This window comes from Poeciliopsis prolifica, unplaced genomic scaffold (assembly GCF_027474105.1).
Source record: "Poeciliopsis prolifica strain line A6 unplaced genomic scaffold, Auburn_PproV2 SCAFFOLD060, whole genome shotgun sequence".
Lineage (NCBI taxonomy): Eukaryota > Metazoa > Chordata > Actinopteri > Cyprinodontiformes > Poeciliidae > Poeciliopsis > Poeciliopsis prolifica.
In genome coordinates this window covers 2,228,416-2,246,932 of record NW_026562435.1, presented here as the reverse complement: position 1 = coordinate 2,246,932, position 18,517 = coordinate 2,228,416, and the positions used below count along the sequence as shown (strand labels likewise).

Sequence of the window (18,517 nt, the reverse complement as noted above, 5' to 3'; positions counted from 1 at the left end):
TAGAAAAAGTAAACAGGAGAACTCATGTTTTCAAAATGCTGATTTCCTGGCAAAACACAAAAAAGCTAACCCCACGCAACATTTATAGGGGAAGTACTTTTTTTGAGCTGTACATCGTGTCATAATGTTATTCAAAAACATACCTTGATTCTTTCAGGCATGTTTGAGAAATCTCTCTATCTCTCACGGCAGCCATTCAACCGTGAAAACGAAGGCTGGGTGGACCTACCACCACCTTCGAGACGCAAGTCCTCCTCACAGCTGCAGTTTCAGAGCTACAGCCTCAAAGAGCAGCCCTCCCCGTGACTCCTCCACTCAGCTCCTTCAGACTAGCCAGAAGCGATTAGCAAACACCTTAGGAATTAGATGCACTCGACGAGCTAGCGCCTGCGGAGACCAGCGCCCCTCAGTTTACGAGCAAGTAAAGACAAAAATAAAGAGATCAAACGAGGGAAAAAGGAAAGAAATGTGCACTGAATTAATTAGTTTCGCTATATCCTTCTAAGGCTCACATGTGGCACCAATAGCCTCTCGAGCTAAATTTGCTATTGCTAACTCAAGATTCTGTTTCAGCATTTTGTTTATGTGCAAACATCATTTACATTAAATACTCACCCATCAGAAGATTGAACAGTCCAAAAACAGGCGTAGGCTCTGCATCCACAGGTACGTTCTGTCCGTTTCCCTGAGCTTAACTCTTTCAGGATCCTTCTCCAACAAACCTAGCAGTTCATTTATGATTGGCACGTTCATAAATGAATGATACATTCCGTTTACATGTACTAATGAAATAAAACAAAGCACAACATTGGCACCAACAACAGTAAGGTTGTGAACAGAGCACCATTTTTAGATGTTTCAAATAAACTTGTGGCAAAAAAAAAAAACCCTGTATTTTTACCCCAAACAAATGACAAAACCTCTGGCAGCTTCAAGCATTTTTTCACAAAAACTACTTATGAGCAACTATTAACTAATAAATGAACCAGAGTTTACTGTGCTTTTAACCCATGCTTCTAGCATGCTAATCCACACACTAGCAATTACTAATGCAATGTGTAATAGAGTTAGCATTTAGTAACTCTATTAACGGAGTTAGCAAATGCTATTACTAACTCCAGTAATAGTTTCAATATTTTAGCCTCATTAGCCTGAAATGAATAGTTTAGACAGGGCTTCATGCTGTGACCAGCTGAAATAACAAACACAATTTGATACATTTTAAGAAATCCGGGGAGCTATTCTGTAGAGGATTGAGGGGAAGGGAAGGAAAGGAAAGCAGAGCGAGCTTGAGTTTATTGTAGGGCTAAAAATACTCTTCATCAGTCATTAACCTTACAAAACAAATATCTGTACCTCACAACAGATGGCATGTTTTCACTAAAGCAGCTTTAGAGCCACACACACATTGAAATACACAATCAAAATAAGAACATTTAAGTTGTTTTTTCCTAAACTAATTATATCTCTGCTCAGGCACCAGCTCTGACTTGGACTGTTCTTGTCAACAGAAAATGTTTTCAATGTAATAAAACTCACACGTTCCAAAGAGATTCAGTTTTCTCTTGTTTGTCCTCAGAATATTTTTCCCAGAGTTCTTGGGAGTCATCAAGACATTTCAGGGCAAAAATGCGATGCAGCTTCGTGTCCTTTGATGCCCTTATGACCCAGTCCCTTTCTTTTTGTTGAATTATGAACTTTGACCTTGACTGAGTCAAGCGAGGCCAGTCGTATTTTAGACGATGCTTTAGGTTCGTTTGTGGATGAGTTGTTGATGCTCTCTTGGACTAATTTTGATTATCAGGTCACTGTTTGCCCTGTTCCATCTGCGGATAATTTTGTAACACTTTTACATTGGTGATTACTTGAAGTAATTACTAAAGTCAGCTTTGTCTGATATTTGAAATGTGTAAGTGTGACAAAACAGCAACGGTGGAGGAAATCAGAACGGAGGCAACTTTTTCACAACGCTGCATCTTGACTGTGACGTAAAGAAGTCACTGATAAACTGACGCTGCCTAAACATTTCAGATCTTCCCCAGCTAATTATTTCACATGTGAGCATTCTGCCCGTTTTCATTATTCACAAAGGAAGAGCTGCATTAAACCTAATACAAACTGAAGACCTCGTTTATATTCAACATTTCTAATTAACAGTTTCTCTTGATGCACATTCTCTATCTCTCTGATCGCTCAGATAACAACTTTCATCATCATCTTTTGATGTTTACAAAACACAAAAACCAGGCATTGAGGAGATTTATGCCGCACGCTCGCCTTCCTGATAACATTTGCATTTACTAGTCAATTAAGTTGATTAAATTCATATTCCAAGTGTGATTCGCCACAGTTATTGCTTGGTGAATTAAAAGAAGGAGTGGGGGGGAGAAGACGCCACAGAGGAAAGCAAGGAACGGGGCTGTGTCAGCTTGCATTAAGCTGTAAACAACACAGGACAATAGAAATGACACGTTTTGACAGTGTAGCCCGGCATGTGAGTTCAAAGACGTGAGGCTCTCCTGCTTCGGCGCCATGTCTCCTCCGAGTGACGATTCCCATTTTAGTTCCCCGCCACGCCGAGTTCTGTCCTCGGCGTCCATGTCCCGGAAGCCAGCTCTATCTTGTAAATCCCACGCAATTAGCAGCCTCAACATACCCAGTAACATTCGCACGATGATCCGAACCTCCTTTGTCCAATTAACAAAATGTAGGTTGGAAAATAAATGGCAGACGCTGAGGCAAATTAATTATGTGTCCACCAAGCTGTTAGCCTGCGCGCAAGAGAGAAGGGGCTGGCAGTAGGAGTGGGGCGCACAGCCGCCATATGGCCTGTGTGAGAGAGGAGAGAGGACATCATTTGGGGATGTGGGGGGGGCAGGGGGGGTCGGCGCGGTGGTGCACCCTTGATATTCTCACAGATATTTACGTCTCTGTCACAATGGGTCGTAATGTGCTGGGAAACTCCGCATAATTAGTCTACCAGAAATGTTTTAATGATGACAGCTTACGCGATTAGCACTTTATTTTTGATCCGTCTGTAATCCCCTTGAGTGCATTTTATTTGTCCGTGGGAATTCTGCTGCTTTTGTTACGGAAACGGTTCTCGACTCAGTTTAGGTTTTTGTCCGCAAGCTGCAGCAAAAAGGCCTCGCAAGGCACTTTACGGAGAGGAGAGCGACATCAATGTCCGGTTAAACGCTGTGCAGATCACTCCAAAATACAATCCAAGCTCATAAGTCTGTGCTTTCAACCATCCCTTTAGCTTCTTTGGAACATTGGCGTTTTTGAAGGGGGAGAGGGGGACTCCACCAAGTCTACAAATTGATTTCAGCTCCTGAAATCAGCCTTTTGCAGTTCCTGATCATGTTACAGTGATGATTATCTTGGCCCAGGCTCTTTATAACACACAGCTGAGGAGGCACCAAGGTCCTAATGAGGGATAGCAGAGTGCAACTCTGCCATTAAAGAGACAGATAATACTGCAGAGCTAATTGGGATGTGCAGGGTTAAGTCATTTTTTTACCACAAATGGAAAATAAGGGATGACTGTACCTTTGCTGCAACAACTTCATTGGTTTTAAAAATGTAAGTTTGTTAAGCACCTATTGACCTTTTTACACTGAAATAAATTTTGGAAGGCATTAAATATTAGCCATTGAAATGATTTTAACTATAACCAGCCATATTAGTTTGTAAATGTAACAATCATTCAGTCTAAATGAACAGAATTTACCTGAAGATGTTGGGTCAGTCAGTCATTAGTTATCATGTCCAGGGTTCAACACACAACCTGAGGCTGATCATTTATAGGTTTTGCTCATGTGAATATATAAGACAACTACCATAGTGGTTAAGACAGTTTTCTAGTAGGAGTAACAATATAAGTTTCTATCTGGGTTTAGCGAGGTTAGCAATATTACGAGCATACTGAGCGTTTAACGTTTATTGTTCATTTCCTCTCAAATGGCGACTTGTGATAGAAAAGCCAGCACAGAAACTGCCACGACTTTGATTTTATTCGGTCGAAACACTTCTGCAACATTCCATGCACAATGTGCCAAATAGGAGAAGCAGCAGGGTGGGGTATCAATGCTGACCTATAAAATATAATAAACTTGCCATCATAACTTCTGCTTTAGCTTTTGAACATAGCTTTCATAAAGTTAAAGTTTTGTTGACCATAGAAAAGCATGATAGAATATACACATATACGTAGGTCCCTCTTCTTTGTGAGATATTCCTTATGTCTTTCATTTTGTGTTGTTTTCAGGCTTTGACTTTTCTTTACTTCTGCCACTTGTACTTTTTGGTTTGCATTTGTTTCACTACAACGTACTTATTCATGCAATGCTAAAAAAAAAAAAAAAAATCAACTAATACATGAGCCCAAGCTTCATGTCTGGAGTCGTATGAGCACTCCAGTCTTTGTCTGCTACTAAATGTTGAATACAGGCAGATTTTCTCATCTATGACATCTAAAATAAGAACAGGAGTGGATGTCGAGCTCCTCAAGTGGCAGCATAAACTTCAGCACAGGGCTGTCAGACTCATTTTCCTCTCGGGCCACATCACGATCATGAATGTCCTTAGAGGACCGGTTGTGGCAGAATCTATTCACAAAACTAACTATTAACAAACTATTAAAATATTATGGCTATGGTTGCGTTCAATGACCACTTCTAAAAATAAATGAACATTCAACATTGAAGCAATTCGGCACGATGCGAATAAAAACTGATTTGATTTGAGTGATAAAGTAATATGAAGCACGCAACTTGTTATTGTGACATTCTATTTCTGTGGGCCCAGAAATAGCTGCAGTGGGCTGGATTTGGCCTGGAGCTTGTTTCAGAGGGTTGATTTTGATGTTGGAACTCCCTCAAGACATCTGTTGCGCCCTGCGGCCGGCGTTGCCTGAGCAGCGATCTTTACTTTGCTCGGTGTTATGTGCCTCAAACAAAACGTGTGCAGACCCTAAATTCAACATTCAGTTCTAGCAGACCCTTTCAATACCAAAAATAATTCCGTCGTTACTTTTATACATAGCATAAAGTTGTGTGTTTTGCACACAGTTTGTGTCATGGCTCTATTAATCGACTCAAAGTAATACCCCCCTCTCTGCTGGTTACATCAAACCTGGTCTAATGAAAGGTGACCAACAGAGACACCTAGAGGCAACACGAGGTAGCACAGACATCTGGTGTGATTTTTAGGGCATCGGTAACCTTAATCCTCCTTCATAACGGGATTGTGACGTTAGATTATTGGCACGGCAATCGTAATTAACATAAATTATGTGATGGTGTTCCACCTAATCCAGGGGAATCTGGGAAATGCACATTAAAAGATGTCTGATGACAGCAGCCCGCATTATAATCCCACTCCAGGTTTTCCTCCTGCAGTAGTTGTTTCCCAGCACTGGTTCTCACGCTGTATTAAGAGCAGACGGTTATTTGTTTAGGCCCCGCTGGAGGGGAAGTGCACCAACACGTTGGTGCTGGCTGCGGACACTCGGTAACCGTGAGGCCTTGGACTCGGGACTGAGAGGCAAAAGAAACACATCTTTACGGCATGCGGTTATTTTTCCCCCCCTTTGGTTTCCGGTTCACTCAGTCCCAACATGCTGATATTAATCTCAGGGGGTCTGAAGCTGGGGCACCTCCTCACTTTCCAAACATTTGTTTAGCGGAACACAACACCTCCTTCCCTCCCAGCATCACAATTTTACGCCAAGTAGCTTGGAACGCTAACTATTAACTCTGAAGCTACAATTAAAAGCATTTCATCAGATAACGCTTCCTCCACCAGATTAAGAGCAGGCGTGCTGCTGCTGACTGTGACAGCTGGAAATGGCTTGAAGTTGGCTATTTACTACTGCAAATTTACAAAGCGCACATTCCACGCTGCAGGCACGGAACACCGTCATTATTTGTCCGCGTTCCCGTCAGGTTGCACAGGCCGCACGCCAAAGAGAAAGATCCCTGTTGTTCATTGAATGGAGCTTTTATTTGTGGCTGCTAATAAGATGTTAACATCTCGGCGTCTACCGTACTTACATTTTTGGTGCAATCACTGATTCTTGAAAAACTTGAGCAGCAAACTGTTTTACATATTTCACTGTGGTTTGGATCAGGGAGTCCTAAACTTTTTCGGGCCTTCGGCTCTCAAACCAGCAGACAGTGCTACAAAATATGTAAAGACACCTCTTCACTTTCATTCACAATACAATAATTATCACATTCACTTAGCATGAATGCTGCCTCATAGTTTCATATTTTGGTCATGAATGCTTAGCATGTTTTGTATGTTTTGTCCTCAACAGCAGGACTGCTGCAAGGTTGTTTTCTGCTTGCTATGCTAGTTTTGTGAAGCAAGTGGACTAATGAAATTGACAGGCAGTCAAATAATGAGGATGGCAAATAGCATTGCAATAAATTATTTTCACTTATAACTGAAAAACAGATTAGAGTTTGTATTTATAGATATTCAAAAATTTGAGTATTTTGAGCATTATTTTGTCCTCAAAATATTTATTTGACTACATTTTCTTTGTTTTTCTCATCTTCCCTCCAGCTTTCTGTGGCCTCCCAGAGCTTCCTGGGGCCCGTTGTCTCCACTTTGAAAAACTTCAGTTTGCATCACAATTGTAACCTTTGTCACTTACAGCAGCTTGATAAAGTGTGTGTACTGCTTAAACCTATTAGCAACCATCAGCGACAAACATGAATGTATTTTTAATGGAATTTTATAGACAAGAGCGATTGACAGCGCTAAGACCCGCCTCCTGGCTCTGATTGGTTGTTTCTAGTTAGCAGTGGGGGAAGGAGGAGGAGCTCAATTTTTCAGATTATCTGCCTCATTTCATACTGTCACATCACACTTTCAACAAATATGTAAAAAAAAAACCAACATATATATATATATATATTTTTGATAAAACTTACATATTGCAGCTTTAAGAAGAAGAAACAAGATGAAAGCAATTCTCTCATTGTACTGTGCGACAAAACATGGAGAATATGTTTTGCCCTACATGCTAAATGCTACACACCATCTGCAGCAAACCATGGTGGTGGCAACATCATGCCGTGGGGTTGCTTATTTCAGCAGAGAAAGGGCAGCTGGTCAGAATTGTTGGGATCATAGACGAAAAATAGGACAACTGCAGAGGAAGCCGTATTACCGGCGGCAAAAGACGAGAGACTGCTGCTGTATACTTCCATCCATTTTCTTCTGATTATCTGGGGTCGGGTCGTGGGGGTGTCAGCTTAAGAAGGGAGGCCCAGTCTTCCCTCTCCCCAACCATTTGTTCTAGCTCCTCTGGAGGAATCCCAAGGTGTTCCCAGGCCAGCCGAGAAACATAGTCCACCAGCGTGTCCTGGGTCTTCCCTGGGGTCTCCTCCAGGTGCCCAGAACAGGAGCCATCTCGACTGGCTCCTCTCAACGTGGAGGAGCAGCGGTTCCACTCCGAGTCCCTCCCGGATTACTGAGCTCTCCCTATCTACCACCCTATGTAGAAAACCTAGGGTGAAAGCCCTCTCCATGGGCTGCCATCTTATTGTGGTAGAGGGCTTTGAGTGTCCCAGTGATTCAAGAAGCTATGCTGTCTGGGGCTTTATGCGCCTGGTAGGGTCACCCAAGGTTATAACAATGGGCTTAGTGTTCCCTCGCCCAAACGCGGGTCATCGGGGCCTGCTCTGGAGCCAGGCCTGGAGGTGGGGCACATTGTCGAGCGCCTGGTGGCCGGGCTTTTACCCATGGAGCCCGAAGAGGAAGCATGGATCCCCTTTTCAATGGGCTCACCACCTGAAAGACGGGCCAAAGGAGTCGGTTGCAGTGTGTGATGGGTGGTGGCCGAGGAACGGGGCCCTCACGGTCCGATCCTCAGTTGCAGAAAGTGGCTCTGGGACATGGAATGTCACTTGCTGCTGTAATTGGTGGCAAAGGTTGTCCAAATAATGAACTTTTAAGCCTGAACACAAGCACATGCCACACTTTTCAGAAATGTATTTGTAAAATCTTTATTTTCTTTCTCTTCACTATTATGCACTACTTTGGTTTCACTGATACATAAAGTTGTAGTCAAATCATTTTTGACCGTAACATGACAAGTTGAGGGATACATTCTTTTGGCAATGTAATTTTAAACGACATATAATTTGTTAAATCTACATCATCTTAGTTCTAGTGTAAATTTGGAGCATCTTCTGCTGTAATCAATGAGTTTGTGTTTGTTATTAAGAGTCTCCCTGATGCTTCTGTCCCGTTTTTCCATCCAACAGCAGCAAACAGGAAAATAAATGCAAAAGTAGATTTTGCAGTTTGTTTTTAAGTCACTAAATGGGTTTTGTTCTGTTGTTTTCAAACTATTATTGCAGCAGAATTTCATCAAAACAAACCCTCGTACAAAGTACACAGGACTGTGCGTCAGTCCTGTGTACTTTGTCTCCCTCTAGTGGTTAAACACAGCAGTTGACTTTGCACCAACTCCAACTTCAGACATGTTTCGACTTAATTTTATGAAAACAGGATTTTGCTTTACAATACATTTCCCAGTTTGGTTTATTTATATAGTTATTTGCATAATTAGCTTTTTTATTGGCTACTTCTCCTGTTTAACTAAACCAGTGGTTTTTATTTCAACTTTCTTTCAGTTATCTTCCCACCAACCGGGTTTTGAAGCCCTTACGAATGTTTTAAATAATTATGCCTCCACTTCTAGCTTTTGGTTAGGATATTTAGAATTCTAATTTTATCTTCACCTTAAGCCCTTTCAACATTTTATGCACCACTATCTTTTAAAATCTTGTTGCCGTTTTCCACACCAATCCTTAAACTATTTTTAACCCTTTGGGATAATGTACATTTTTCTTTTTAGCAGCCAACTTTTAAATGGCCACATGCCTTGTAAAGCAGAGCTTCCTACTGGTTCATGTTGAAGGTTTACTGTGCCTCTAAAATGAGCAATTTTCATACCTTCAAGTCAAATGTCAGTGGAAAACAAGCTCTGTAGCTTGCAGTAAAACTGCTCAGAGAAAGATATTTAAGAATCCAACTTGCAGCATGGGAAGGACTCGGACAAAGATGTCTCTCAGGACAATGATTTTTCAACGAAAAGCCAAGAGATGTTCAAAACTGTTGGCTTGTCCCATAGTATATAAACATATACATATGTATAACCCAACAGGTCTGACAGTAATCACAGTGAAACTAAAATGAATTAAAAATAAAAACAGACAGTATTATAACATCATTGTAGTAAGTTAAAGTATTTTTTCATAATATAGCAATTCGGTTGAAGCAACATGAAGGTGACAAAAATGCTAAAATGGTAACAGGGTTCTGGATGCTTCTTCAGAATTACTTGTGGTTCTTTAATACAATTCTTTTTCTTTACATTTTTGGTAAATAAATGACATGCAACATTTCAAAACAGGAGATTTTTACTACATTTGTATTTGCATTCCAGGGCATTTAAGTGTCAGTATTATGCATTTTCCAGACATGTAGTGTCACTTTACAGCAGAATTAAGAAACTATGTTACCTTCAGTTGTTAGAAAAATGCATACATACATATACATATGAATGTGTGTGTGTAAAATGTACCTTAAAAAAATTTACTTTGCAATTTGTCACCTTGAATTTGGGGCTCTGTCTCTTTAAGAAGCTCCTGCTCTTTCTAGGCACTCAAAACAAAAAATAAGCAATTTCCCAAGTAAATTCTGCTTTGTGAGGCAGAAGTTCAGCTCTGAGGAGGAGCTTCTTGGTAAAAGCAGGTGAGGGAAAAAAACATAACACATTATGCTGTCTCTATAAAAATCTTCTTATTTTTGATTAATTTCCATTTGTTCAAACTCAACATCCTGCTAAACTTTCCTCCAGTTTTTTAAGATGGCGCCTGCTGCTTCCAGAGTGCTGTCTTCCTTTAAAACAAAGAGAACACAAATCTCTGGTTGGAAAACTTTCTACTGCTCTGTGTAATAACACTGACCAGTCACATTCAGAAAGTCACACATTTTATATTTTTCCTTCAGATTTTTAAAGATCCAGCAGTCTAGATCTAATCCTTGTATTGATCCACAGAACTGAATTTCTCATTTTAAAACATGATAAAATTTGTCTCCACGGTAGCAAACCAGACAGAAATGCACAGTGGCACATTCTGCTCCATGGACATTTTACAGTCTACCTTTATGAAGCACAGGCGAATATATTTCTCAAACTGCTCCTTGGACTCCTCTCCGACAAACGCTGTGACAGGAATAGCAGCCAATTTCTGTAAGAAACCATGGTCAGGACTTTGATTTATGGCAATTTCCAGCATAAGTAATCTCACTCATAACTATTCTTACCTTTTCTTTAATCATCCACTTAACAAACTTGTAGTCATAGGCTTCATCGTCAGCCATGTGGGACAGGTCCTGATCTAAAATAAATCCAATTCAGGGTTGGAAACGTTGCTCAGTGAAGTACGAACGAGGAAACCCTGTCGAGTTGTAGTCTGTGACGAGGACGTCTGGCTTCATGTTATTGTGGGGACTGATGATGGAGTCAGTTTGGTCAGTAACTCACTGAGAGGCGTGACGTCTACCAGCATGAAGTAGCCTCCCTCTGGGATGACAGGAGTCATCCCGGCCTCCTGCAGGATGGCGGCCAGGCGGTCCCTCTTCCCCTCCAGTTCCTCAGCCAGTGAGGAGAAGTAACAGTCGGGCTGACCCATCAGCTTGTAGTTCAGCAGCAAACCCTGAGCCACTGCCTCCTGAACGGCAGCACGGAAAAACTATCAGGTCCTTCTAAAGTCTGGATGTTATTTCACATTTAGTCAAATTACATCCACAAGCTTTCATTTTTCTTATTAGGACTTTTTGTTCAATTGAGAACAAAACTGCTCTGGAGAGCAGAGAGGCAAGTAGGTCAGAGCCAGTGGTAGCCATTGCTAGCTAAAAGGTTTGATTGAGTGACGGTTAAGTACGAATCAGAAATATTAAATCTGATAAAGTTAAAATGCTATACCAACATGATACAAAGTGGAAGCTAATGCTAAAAATGTCAACCATTTTGATTAGCACCATGTGTCAATGACATAAAGTGCTTGATAATGCCCACAACAGGGTCAAACTTGGCATTGCACAGCTATATGTTGGATTTAAACTTCAGGAAGTGATTCTTTGAACAGACCTTTCCCTCCTGTCTTCAGCTTTTAGTTGTTGGGTTTTGCTAAATCTGTAGCCGATTTTGTCCAGTTGACCACAGCATGGCTTCAGTCAGACAGCACACAGGTCGTCATCTTGAAACCCCACACTGTGTCCCATAGAGATCATTTTCCACCCTCATGTTGTTTTTCTCGTGTAATGACAGAGCCATGATGGCTGCAGCCTCAGGCACCTGGCTACCCGTGTGTTATGTTGCTCTTTTTGTCAGTACCACTATTTGGTTGCGTTTCTATACAATGACAATAAAGGCTGATGAAGGAAGATGTACACGCTATGGTTCTACAGCGATGCCTTCTGAGAACAGAATAAACAATTTTGTTGCACCCACAAAAATTCTCTCAAAATAATTCATATATTATGTTTTGCATATTCATTTAGGTATCACCTCTGACTGATCTTTTATGTAATGCATGTACCTCATATGCTTGCTTGTTTACTTGCCACTTGCTCAATGAAAATAAGACAACTTCAGGAGAGGAAACTGAACTGCACAAACAGTCTTCATCCACTTCCAAATAGGAGCATGAATATAAATGTCTGACTGCTTGAAACATTTTTAACAGTCAATAACAAAAACTTCAACATAGATGTCAAAATGTATTCAACTGAACGTTTTCTTAACAGCCGAATAAATTTGTGCTTTAGAATGTATCCGGAAAAAATTCTGCGTTGGAAGCTAAGTCCACTAAATATTTTCAGAGTTAGTAAAACGCTAAAAAATTAGCTTCACTATTAGAGGAAATGTGCCCACCATTCTCCCATCAGCTCTGAGTCATGTTTATTAACCCTAATTCAACTTCATCTTCTTCCGTGAAACATATTTTTACAATAAATATCTAACTTTTCCACCACATTTTATATGCTTAAATATAAAATGTTAGTACATTGAGAGCAAACTGGAACCAAAGTGAAAGTTTTTGCATTCACCAACTAGGTCAACAAAAACAACAAAGATTTGCTTCTGGAAAACAAAGCTTCCTTTTTCTTCCACTTTGAGACTTTGCACCACCGTGTGACGGTCAACCACTAAAGTTCTCATAAAAAAACATTAAGGTTTGTTGTTGTAACTGACTAAATATTACACAATTCAGGAGCCATGAGTTCTTGTAATTGGCAGTGTGTGACGTACCTGTAGAGGTGTAGGGCAGGTGTACAGAGTGTTCTGCATGACGGTCTGCAGGTGTTTTATCAAGTGCTCAGGTCCTACAGACCAACCCAGCTGGAACAAACAGGTAAACGGTGCACAACGTGAAAGAAAAGCTCACTTGATAGCTGAACTCTTGAGGGAGTGTTTCCTCACCTTCCAGCCAGTAACACTAAAGGTCTTCCCTGCACTGCCGATGGTTATCGTTCTGTCCCACATTCCAGGCAGAGTGGCTGCAAAGAGACAACCCTGTTCCAGATTATTACTTACTTGTATTATAAAGCAGACATCCAATGACTTTTCCTAACTTCTGTCAGCAAGTGAACCAAAGTGGAAACGCACCAATCTTGACGTGCTGGTGTCCCTTATAGACGAGCCACTCGTAAACCTCGTCGCTGAAGCACAGCGCGTCGTGTTTAATGCAGAGGTCTGCGATCACCTGCAGCTCGCCTCTGGTAAAAACCTGCGGAAGAAAAAGTACCGTTGGCGCAAAAAGTACCACCAGTCCAGTAAGTGGTGGTCCATGCGTGTACTCACCTTCCCTATAGGATTGTTGGGCGTATTGATGATGATTGCTTTTGTCTTGGAGTTGAACTTGGCAGAGAGCTCATCTGGGTCGAGATACCAGTCGCCACTTGAGACCGACTTCCTTCCAGATTTCTGCAATATGGCAGAGAAAAACTTACATTATGAATCCAAACAACAATCCCAATGAATGATATGGATCAGTTATGCATTTATCAATGAATATTTGCAAACTTTGCAAAACAAATAAAAAAGCATGTCTGCCAAAAAACTGTGGTGCAAGAGAAGCAGTGGGACAAAAATAACAACACACTGCCCCAAACTTTATATAGAAAAGGGCTCAGGATAAATCTGAGTTTCATCTTTGTTTTCAACTTTTTGGCTTATGAACCCTTTTAGTATAGAACTTACACAATGTTTTATAAATGAGACACCAGGACTGTCACAGAACATAGAACTGGTTCCCTCCTCCAGAGATGCTGTGAACCTCATTTCTCTTCCAAAAGGTCTTTGAAACATGTGAAGTGCACAACGTGTCCCGACAACGTCCAAACACCCAGAGATTAGTGGAATAATTCTCAAAAACATGATCAAAATCAACATAGATATGTTTATCTGACCCAAAATCTACCAGGGTTATCAGTCCCCAGAGCTAAATTTTAAATTCCTGTATGGTGGGACAGAGAAGAGAACAATTTCTAACTTTCAACAGTTTCTGGCATCGACTTCCAGATGAAACTTACAGGCCGCAATGGGATCAACACAGGCTTGGCACCGGCCATTCTGACCATTGGAACGTAGCAATCAAAGAAAGGTTCCACTATTATCACCTGTGGAAAAACAAGATGATGAATAAATCTACTGTATTGTAGATACAGTACAATACATGAACATATAAATATGTTCATTTATATGGTTATAAATGAACATATGGAAGCTCACCTCATCTCCTTCATCCACCAGGCCCTGCATGGTGCTAAATAAGGAACCATAACCTCCGACTGTGACCAGGATTTCTTTAAGAGGGTCAACCTGGCGACCATAAACCTTCCCATACACCTGAGAAAGGGCCTTCACTAAGGATGGGTGACCCTGTTGAATCAGTGGAGAGGAGAATATAAGACAGTTGATATTGGCTCTATTGATATCAATAACTTGTAACACAAAGAGTAAGGAGTTTTATCATAAAATATGTCCTGCCTGCAAGATCAGTGTACCCGCAGCTTTTAACAAATCAAATTTAAGGCTTGTTAATGCCACCTGGAATGAAATTGAAGACTGAAAAAACTAAATATGGAGAATGGTTGGGGGATCTCCATTCTCTATTCTCCATATTTAGAGAATGGAAACGCATAAGGTATTTCCTATGCCTTATTCGATAAGGCATAGAGAATTCTAGAGCATTTCTGTGGTCTGTTTGTGGATCTTGGCAGCGGCTTTGTGCTTCTCATACTGCATATGGCACTAGACAGTTTTTTTTTCTCTTAACCTCACACGTGTTGGCAGCTCAAGTGAGACCGAGGTGAAAACAAATCTCATCCAGCATACTGGAGATAAACTTGCACCAAAATAGATGCAAACAATGCTAGAAGTATATCAGCAGCAAGTTAGCAGTAGCATCAACCACCTCAAGCCACAGAATGGAATCAAGATGATTGTGGGTATCTCAGACTTTTCCCCGACAGAAACGTCGGCAGAGTTTGAAGACCTTATTTTCTACACAGTCTAACACTTTTTGAGGCGTCTTTGCCTCTCCGTTGTTTTTATTTTTTACATGTGAGCTTCTCTGTTACCACCACCAGGAATTGAGGAGTTCTTCAAACCTACAAAGCCTCTGGTGTACTGGTTCATGCGGTCCACTGACGCGGCCTTCGCCAAAGCCTCCTTGACGTAAGAAGGCGGGGGGATGTCTGGAAAGCCCTGGCCGAGGTTGACGACGGATGGGTCGGCTGCTAATGACGTGAACGCCACCCTGTGGAGAAAGGGTGAACTGTCACCAAACAGAACAGAGCTGATATGCATTTAGGACTCTGATTTAAGAGTAAAAAACTGCGAAATACTGATGCTTCAAAATGTATTCATTGACTCTGTTATTTTTTTTTTGTTTTAATAACATTTGCATAACCATTTTTAATTGTTTGACATCCAATGGATGGCATGTATGTATTGTTTCGTGATGCAAGTATTTAAAAATCACCAAATCCAGGTAAAAACCAAGCACATGAATAAATCTGAGGATGAGGAACTTTAGACTTTCAGTGACAGTCTTCTTCAGAGCTGAAGCAGCATCAGAAAAGGCACCACCTCTACTAAAAGGTCACAAACTGGAAGAAGGAGACAGGAGTTTGCATAAATAATCAGGCATCAGCCGGCAGGGCTTTAGAAAACAAAGATTTTAAACTTAAGTCAAAACCAAACGGGTCAACGTTAGGCCTGTCCCAATAACAAATTTTGCAGAGAGATTGTCTCAAAAATGATTGCAATAAAGGATAATATTGTTTGAAGACCTTTTTACACTGATTCAATGGAAAAGAGGTCATGATGCATGCCATTTCCTGCCAAAGGTGGATACACTTTATTTTGAAAACAACACCTAACACTGGAACTGATAAGCAAAATAAACAAAACAATCAAAAACAACTGGACTTGCAGTCATTATTTTTATTTTGTGCCCATTGTTGGATACCACACAGCACAATCGAACCATTATACCTAAGATTTCAGTCGGCTAATGTGTGGTCTCTCAAATTTTGAAAATGGGCCGACAATCGACTGACAGCTCTAAGATTGTGCAGTGTGCACTGGGCATTACACTCAGGAAATGAGGAAGGGAGGGTCAGTGGAGAAGCCTTTTTTTAATTCAGTGTCATCACCAGAAAGAGAAAAAGGCCAGAAGAAACGATAAAGCCGATAATTAAAATGAGGTCGATGGTTTTAACTTATTGTGCAATTAATTGATTTATTGTTTGTCGCGACAGGCCTAGTCAACGTATCCCAAAATAAGCTCTAGACATGCCTTTTACAATATAAACACAGTAAATAGTGCATGTAAAGTTGCTTAAATGCTTTAATTCTTCTTCACTTACCAAACATTTTTATCCAGTCCTTCAATTCTCTTAGCAGGAGTGTGCCTTGACGCCATTACACACTGTAAAGGAGGAACACACTGCATCTCACTGCTTGAAGTGCTAATTAACTACATTAATGTTTGCAGCATTCCACGTAGAGCCTCTTAGCCAGGGCAGAGAGCACTCAGAGAGCTGCTCAAAGTGGGTTAGTCATCAACTGTAGGAGTCGGCTATGCCTACAGCTTGGAGGAGAGTTTATTCCATGTCAAACACCAATCGTGCGCTGGCTCTGTGAAGCTATGTGAAGTGTTTTCTACCTGTGAAGTACAAAACCTCCGGCAGTTTGTGGGAGACGAATGACATGTGAACCTGACGGCATTCAAGATCCGCCGTGTGAAGCTCATCCTGGAGGAACAGAGAACAAAAGCTCAACACAAAGCTGGAAAAATGAGGACTTCTTTTTGAGACTCTGCTAAAATGTCAGGTTCTGATTAGATATTTCAAAACTTTTTTTTTAACTTATTTTTTCACATTTCACAATGAATGGGAAAACAAACAAAAACTTTAATCAACCTGGTTGCAAAACTACACCATATTTAAAATCTGAATAATTGCAGAGAGGTTGCACAGATTTAGAAACATGACAAATAAGAAAGGTATCAGTCTGAAGAAGGAAACAGAAAATAACTCAAAATATTATTCATGAAAAATGACTCAACAAATGCCGTCTCCAATAATTCAAGAAAATACGGGACAAGAACATTAAAACAAGACATACTTGGATAACTACAAGGTTTCCCCCAGAAAACTTGCTAAGCCTGGTGGTTGGGTGCTAGGGCAGTCATTCATTCAGCTGTCTGTCATGTTTTTGAGTTAAAAACTGTTTAAAGTTGACAGGAAATTTGAAAATATCACATCATAATTATTTGTGATTGGAAAACTGGAAGATTAATATCTAGACCCCAACAATAAAGTCTTGAAAAAATGCAAAAAATTTTAGAAAGACAAATAAATAACACTTATCCTGGTGGGGGCACAGGTAAAGCCTGGTGGCCCGCCAGGCTTACAATACACTGGGGGAAACCCTGAACTAAGTTGTTGCAACGTTTCTTCTTAGTTTTGTACAGATTGTAACAGATATTTTTGTTTTCAACAACTCTGTAAAGAATAGGCGTCATGTTAAATGTTGTGGAAATTTTAATTATAATAACCTGCTACTTTGAATTTGTAGCTTTTATGGAATGAAATTTCAGTTTCATTCCATAATTAAATAACAAAAAAAGTAGCCTGAAGGCAACTTATCAAATTTCTGAACATACACAGCAAAATATGATGTAAAGTGTAAGTTAGAGCTTTTTGGTGAGTTGTTTTAATTATACATTTCATGCATTTTTATGAAAATGTGGTATTTGTGGAGCACAAAAATTGCATATAGATGAAGTCAATCATTCATTTGTGGATAAATTTATGTTTTTTGTACTAAAAAATGTGTAGCAGTTGAAACATGAAGGCTTGCGGGTCTAATCAACTGTTGTTAAATTTTAAAACACTAGGTGGCGCCAATGTGCGTTGTAACATGGAGGTCGGGGGTCATGAAATAAGGGTAAAGTGTCAAATCAGGTGCACTGAAATAAAACATCAGGCTCACATAGATAAAAACCTCCGTGGAGGTCTTTACCAACATGTTTGCAGCACAGCGACGTTTTCCGTCTCTGGCCGAGTCTTTGCCACAGACAGCTGCTGCTGGAAAGCCAGTCGGAAAGCTAGTTAGCACTGGCTAATGGTAGTCAATGTTATGGCTGCAGGATCTTACCTCTGCTCGCTATGCCACTCTGTGATAAATGCCTCTAACAGCAGCGAGCCCGTAAGATACGTGTTCCACGCTCTGACGGAGCTTAAGCTAGCAAAGCAGCAGCAGCAGCAACAATTCACCGTACTTACTGTGGCTGTGCTGCTCAAACTGAGCTCCAGTGTTTCCGGCAGGTCGACACTTCTGAAAGAGAGAATGATGCGTTTGTAAACATCGGAAATAGCGCTTACAGGGGCGAAGTAATCGTGAGACATGGACTCACGAAAAAAAAAAAAAAATTACCGGTAAGTTTGTAAAGCAAATAGAAAGACAGTCGTGTTGACCATTAAATGACACCGTGAAATATTATAGGTCGCGTTTTTTCCTCGTCTTTTCAATTCTAAATGCAATATTGTACCTATTTCTGACATAGTGATCCGTAAAATAGATCCGAGAATGAAAGCTATCATACATGTTAGTAACTGTAAGAGCGGTGAACACTTTTATGAAAAGAGGTATTTATATGACGTTCTCCAGGAGTCTAAGTGATTCTTTATGTGTCGTCCCTGAAGGCAACACTGCCACGAACACTGACGGGCACTTCGTGTATGCTCGGAAAGACTCTACGACGAAAACTTAAACCTATCACAATGAATTTGTGTTGAGACTTAACTTAGTAACATCAGCTCTACTCTTGTGCTGTAATTAATAACATCCCAGTTGTTCAATGCTTGTTTAAAATTCAGACAATGTCAAACAACGCAGCTGAACATAGTA

General features: G+C 40.6%; 1 protein-coding gene across 3 annotated transcripts; it reads right to left on the bottom strand.

Moving 5' to 3' along the window:
* Positions 1–8,005: 8,005 nt before the first annotated feature.
* On the bottom strand, positions 8,006–17,953 carry LOC129379716 (kynurenine--oxoglutarate transaminase 3-like). Of its 3 annotated transcripts, none has more exons than XM_055060537.1 (14): positions 17,893–17,953; positions 16,269–16,356; positions 15,970–16,031; positions 14,711–14,855; positions 13,826–13,975; positions 13,627–13,713; positions 12,896–13,018; positions 12,701–12,821; positions 12,515–12,591; positions 12,344–12,433; positions 10,574–10,760; positions 10,354–10,427; positions 10,191–10,277; positions 8,006–9,924 (listed from the first exon to the last, which is right to left on the bottom strand). In XM_055060537.1, the coding sequence occupies exons 2-14, from the start codon at positions 16,353–16,355 to the stop codon at positions 9,868–9,870; spliced, it is 1,347 nt and encodes a 448-aa protein (XP_054916512.1). In that variant the 5' UTR covers position 16,356; positions 17,893–17,953; the 3' UTR covers positions 8,006–9,867. The 3 variants fall into 3 exon arrangements, with proteins under 3 accessions (XP_054916512.1, XP_054916513.1, XP_054916514.1); XM_055060538.1 differs by lacking the exon at positions 17,893–17,953 and adding an exon at positions 17,765–17,868; XM_055060539.1 differs by lacking the exons at positions 15,970–16,031; positions 16,269–16,356; positions 17,893–17,953 and having other exon boundaries at positions 14,707–14,806.
* Positions 17,954–18,517: the final 564 nt, after the last annotated feature.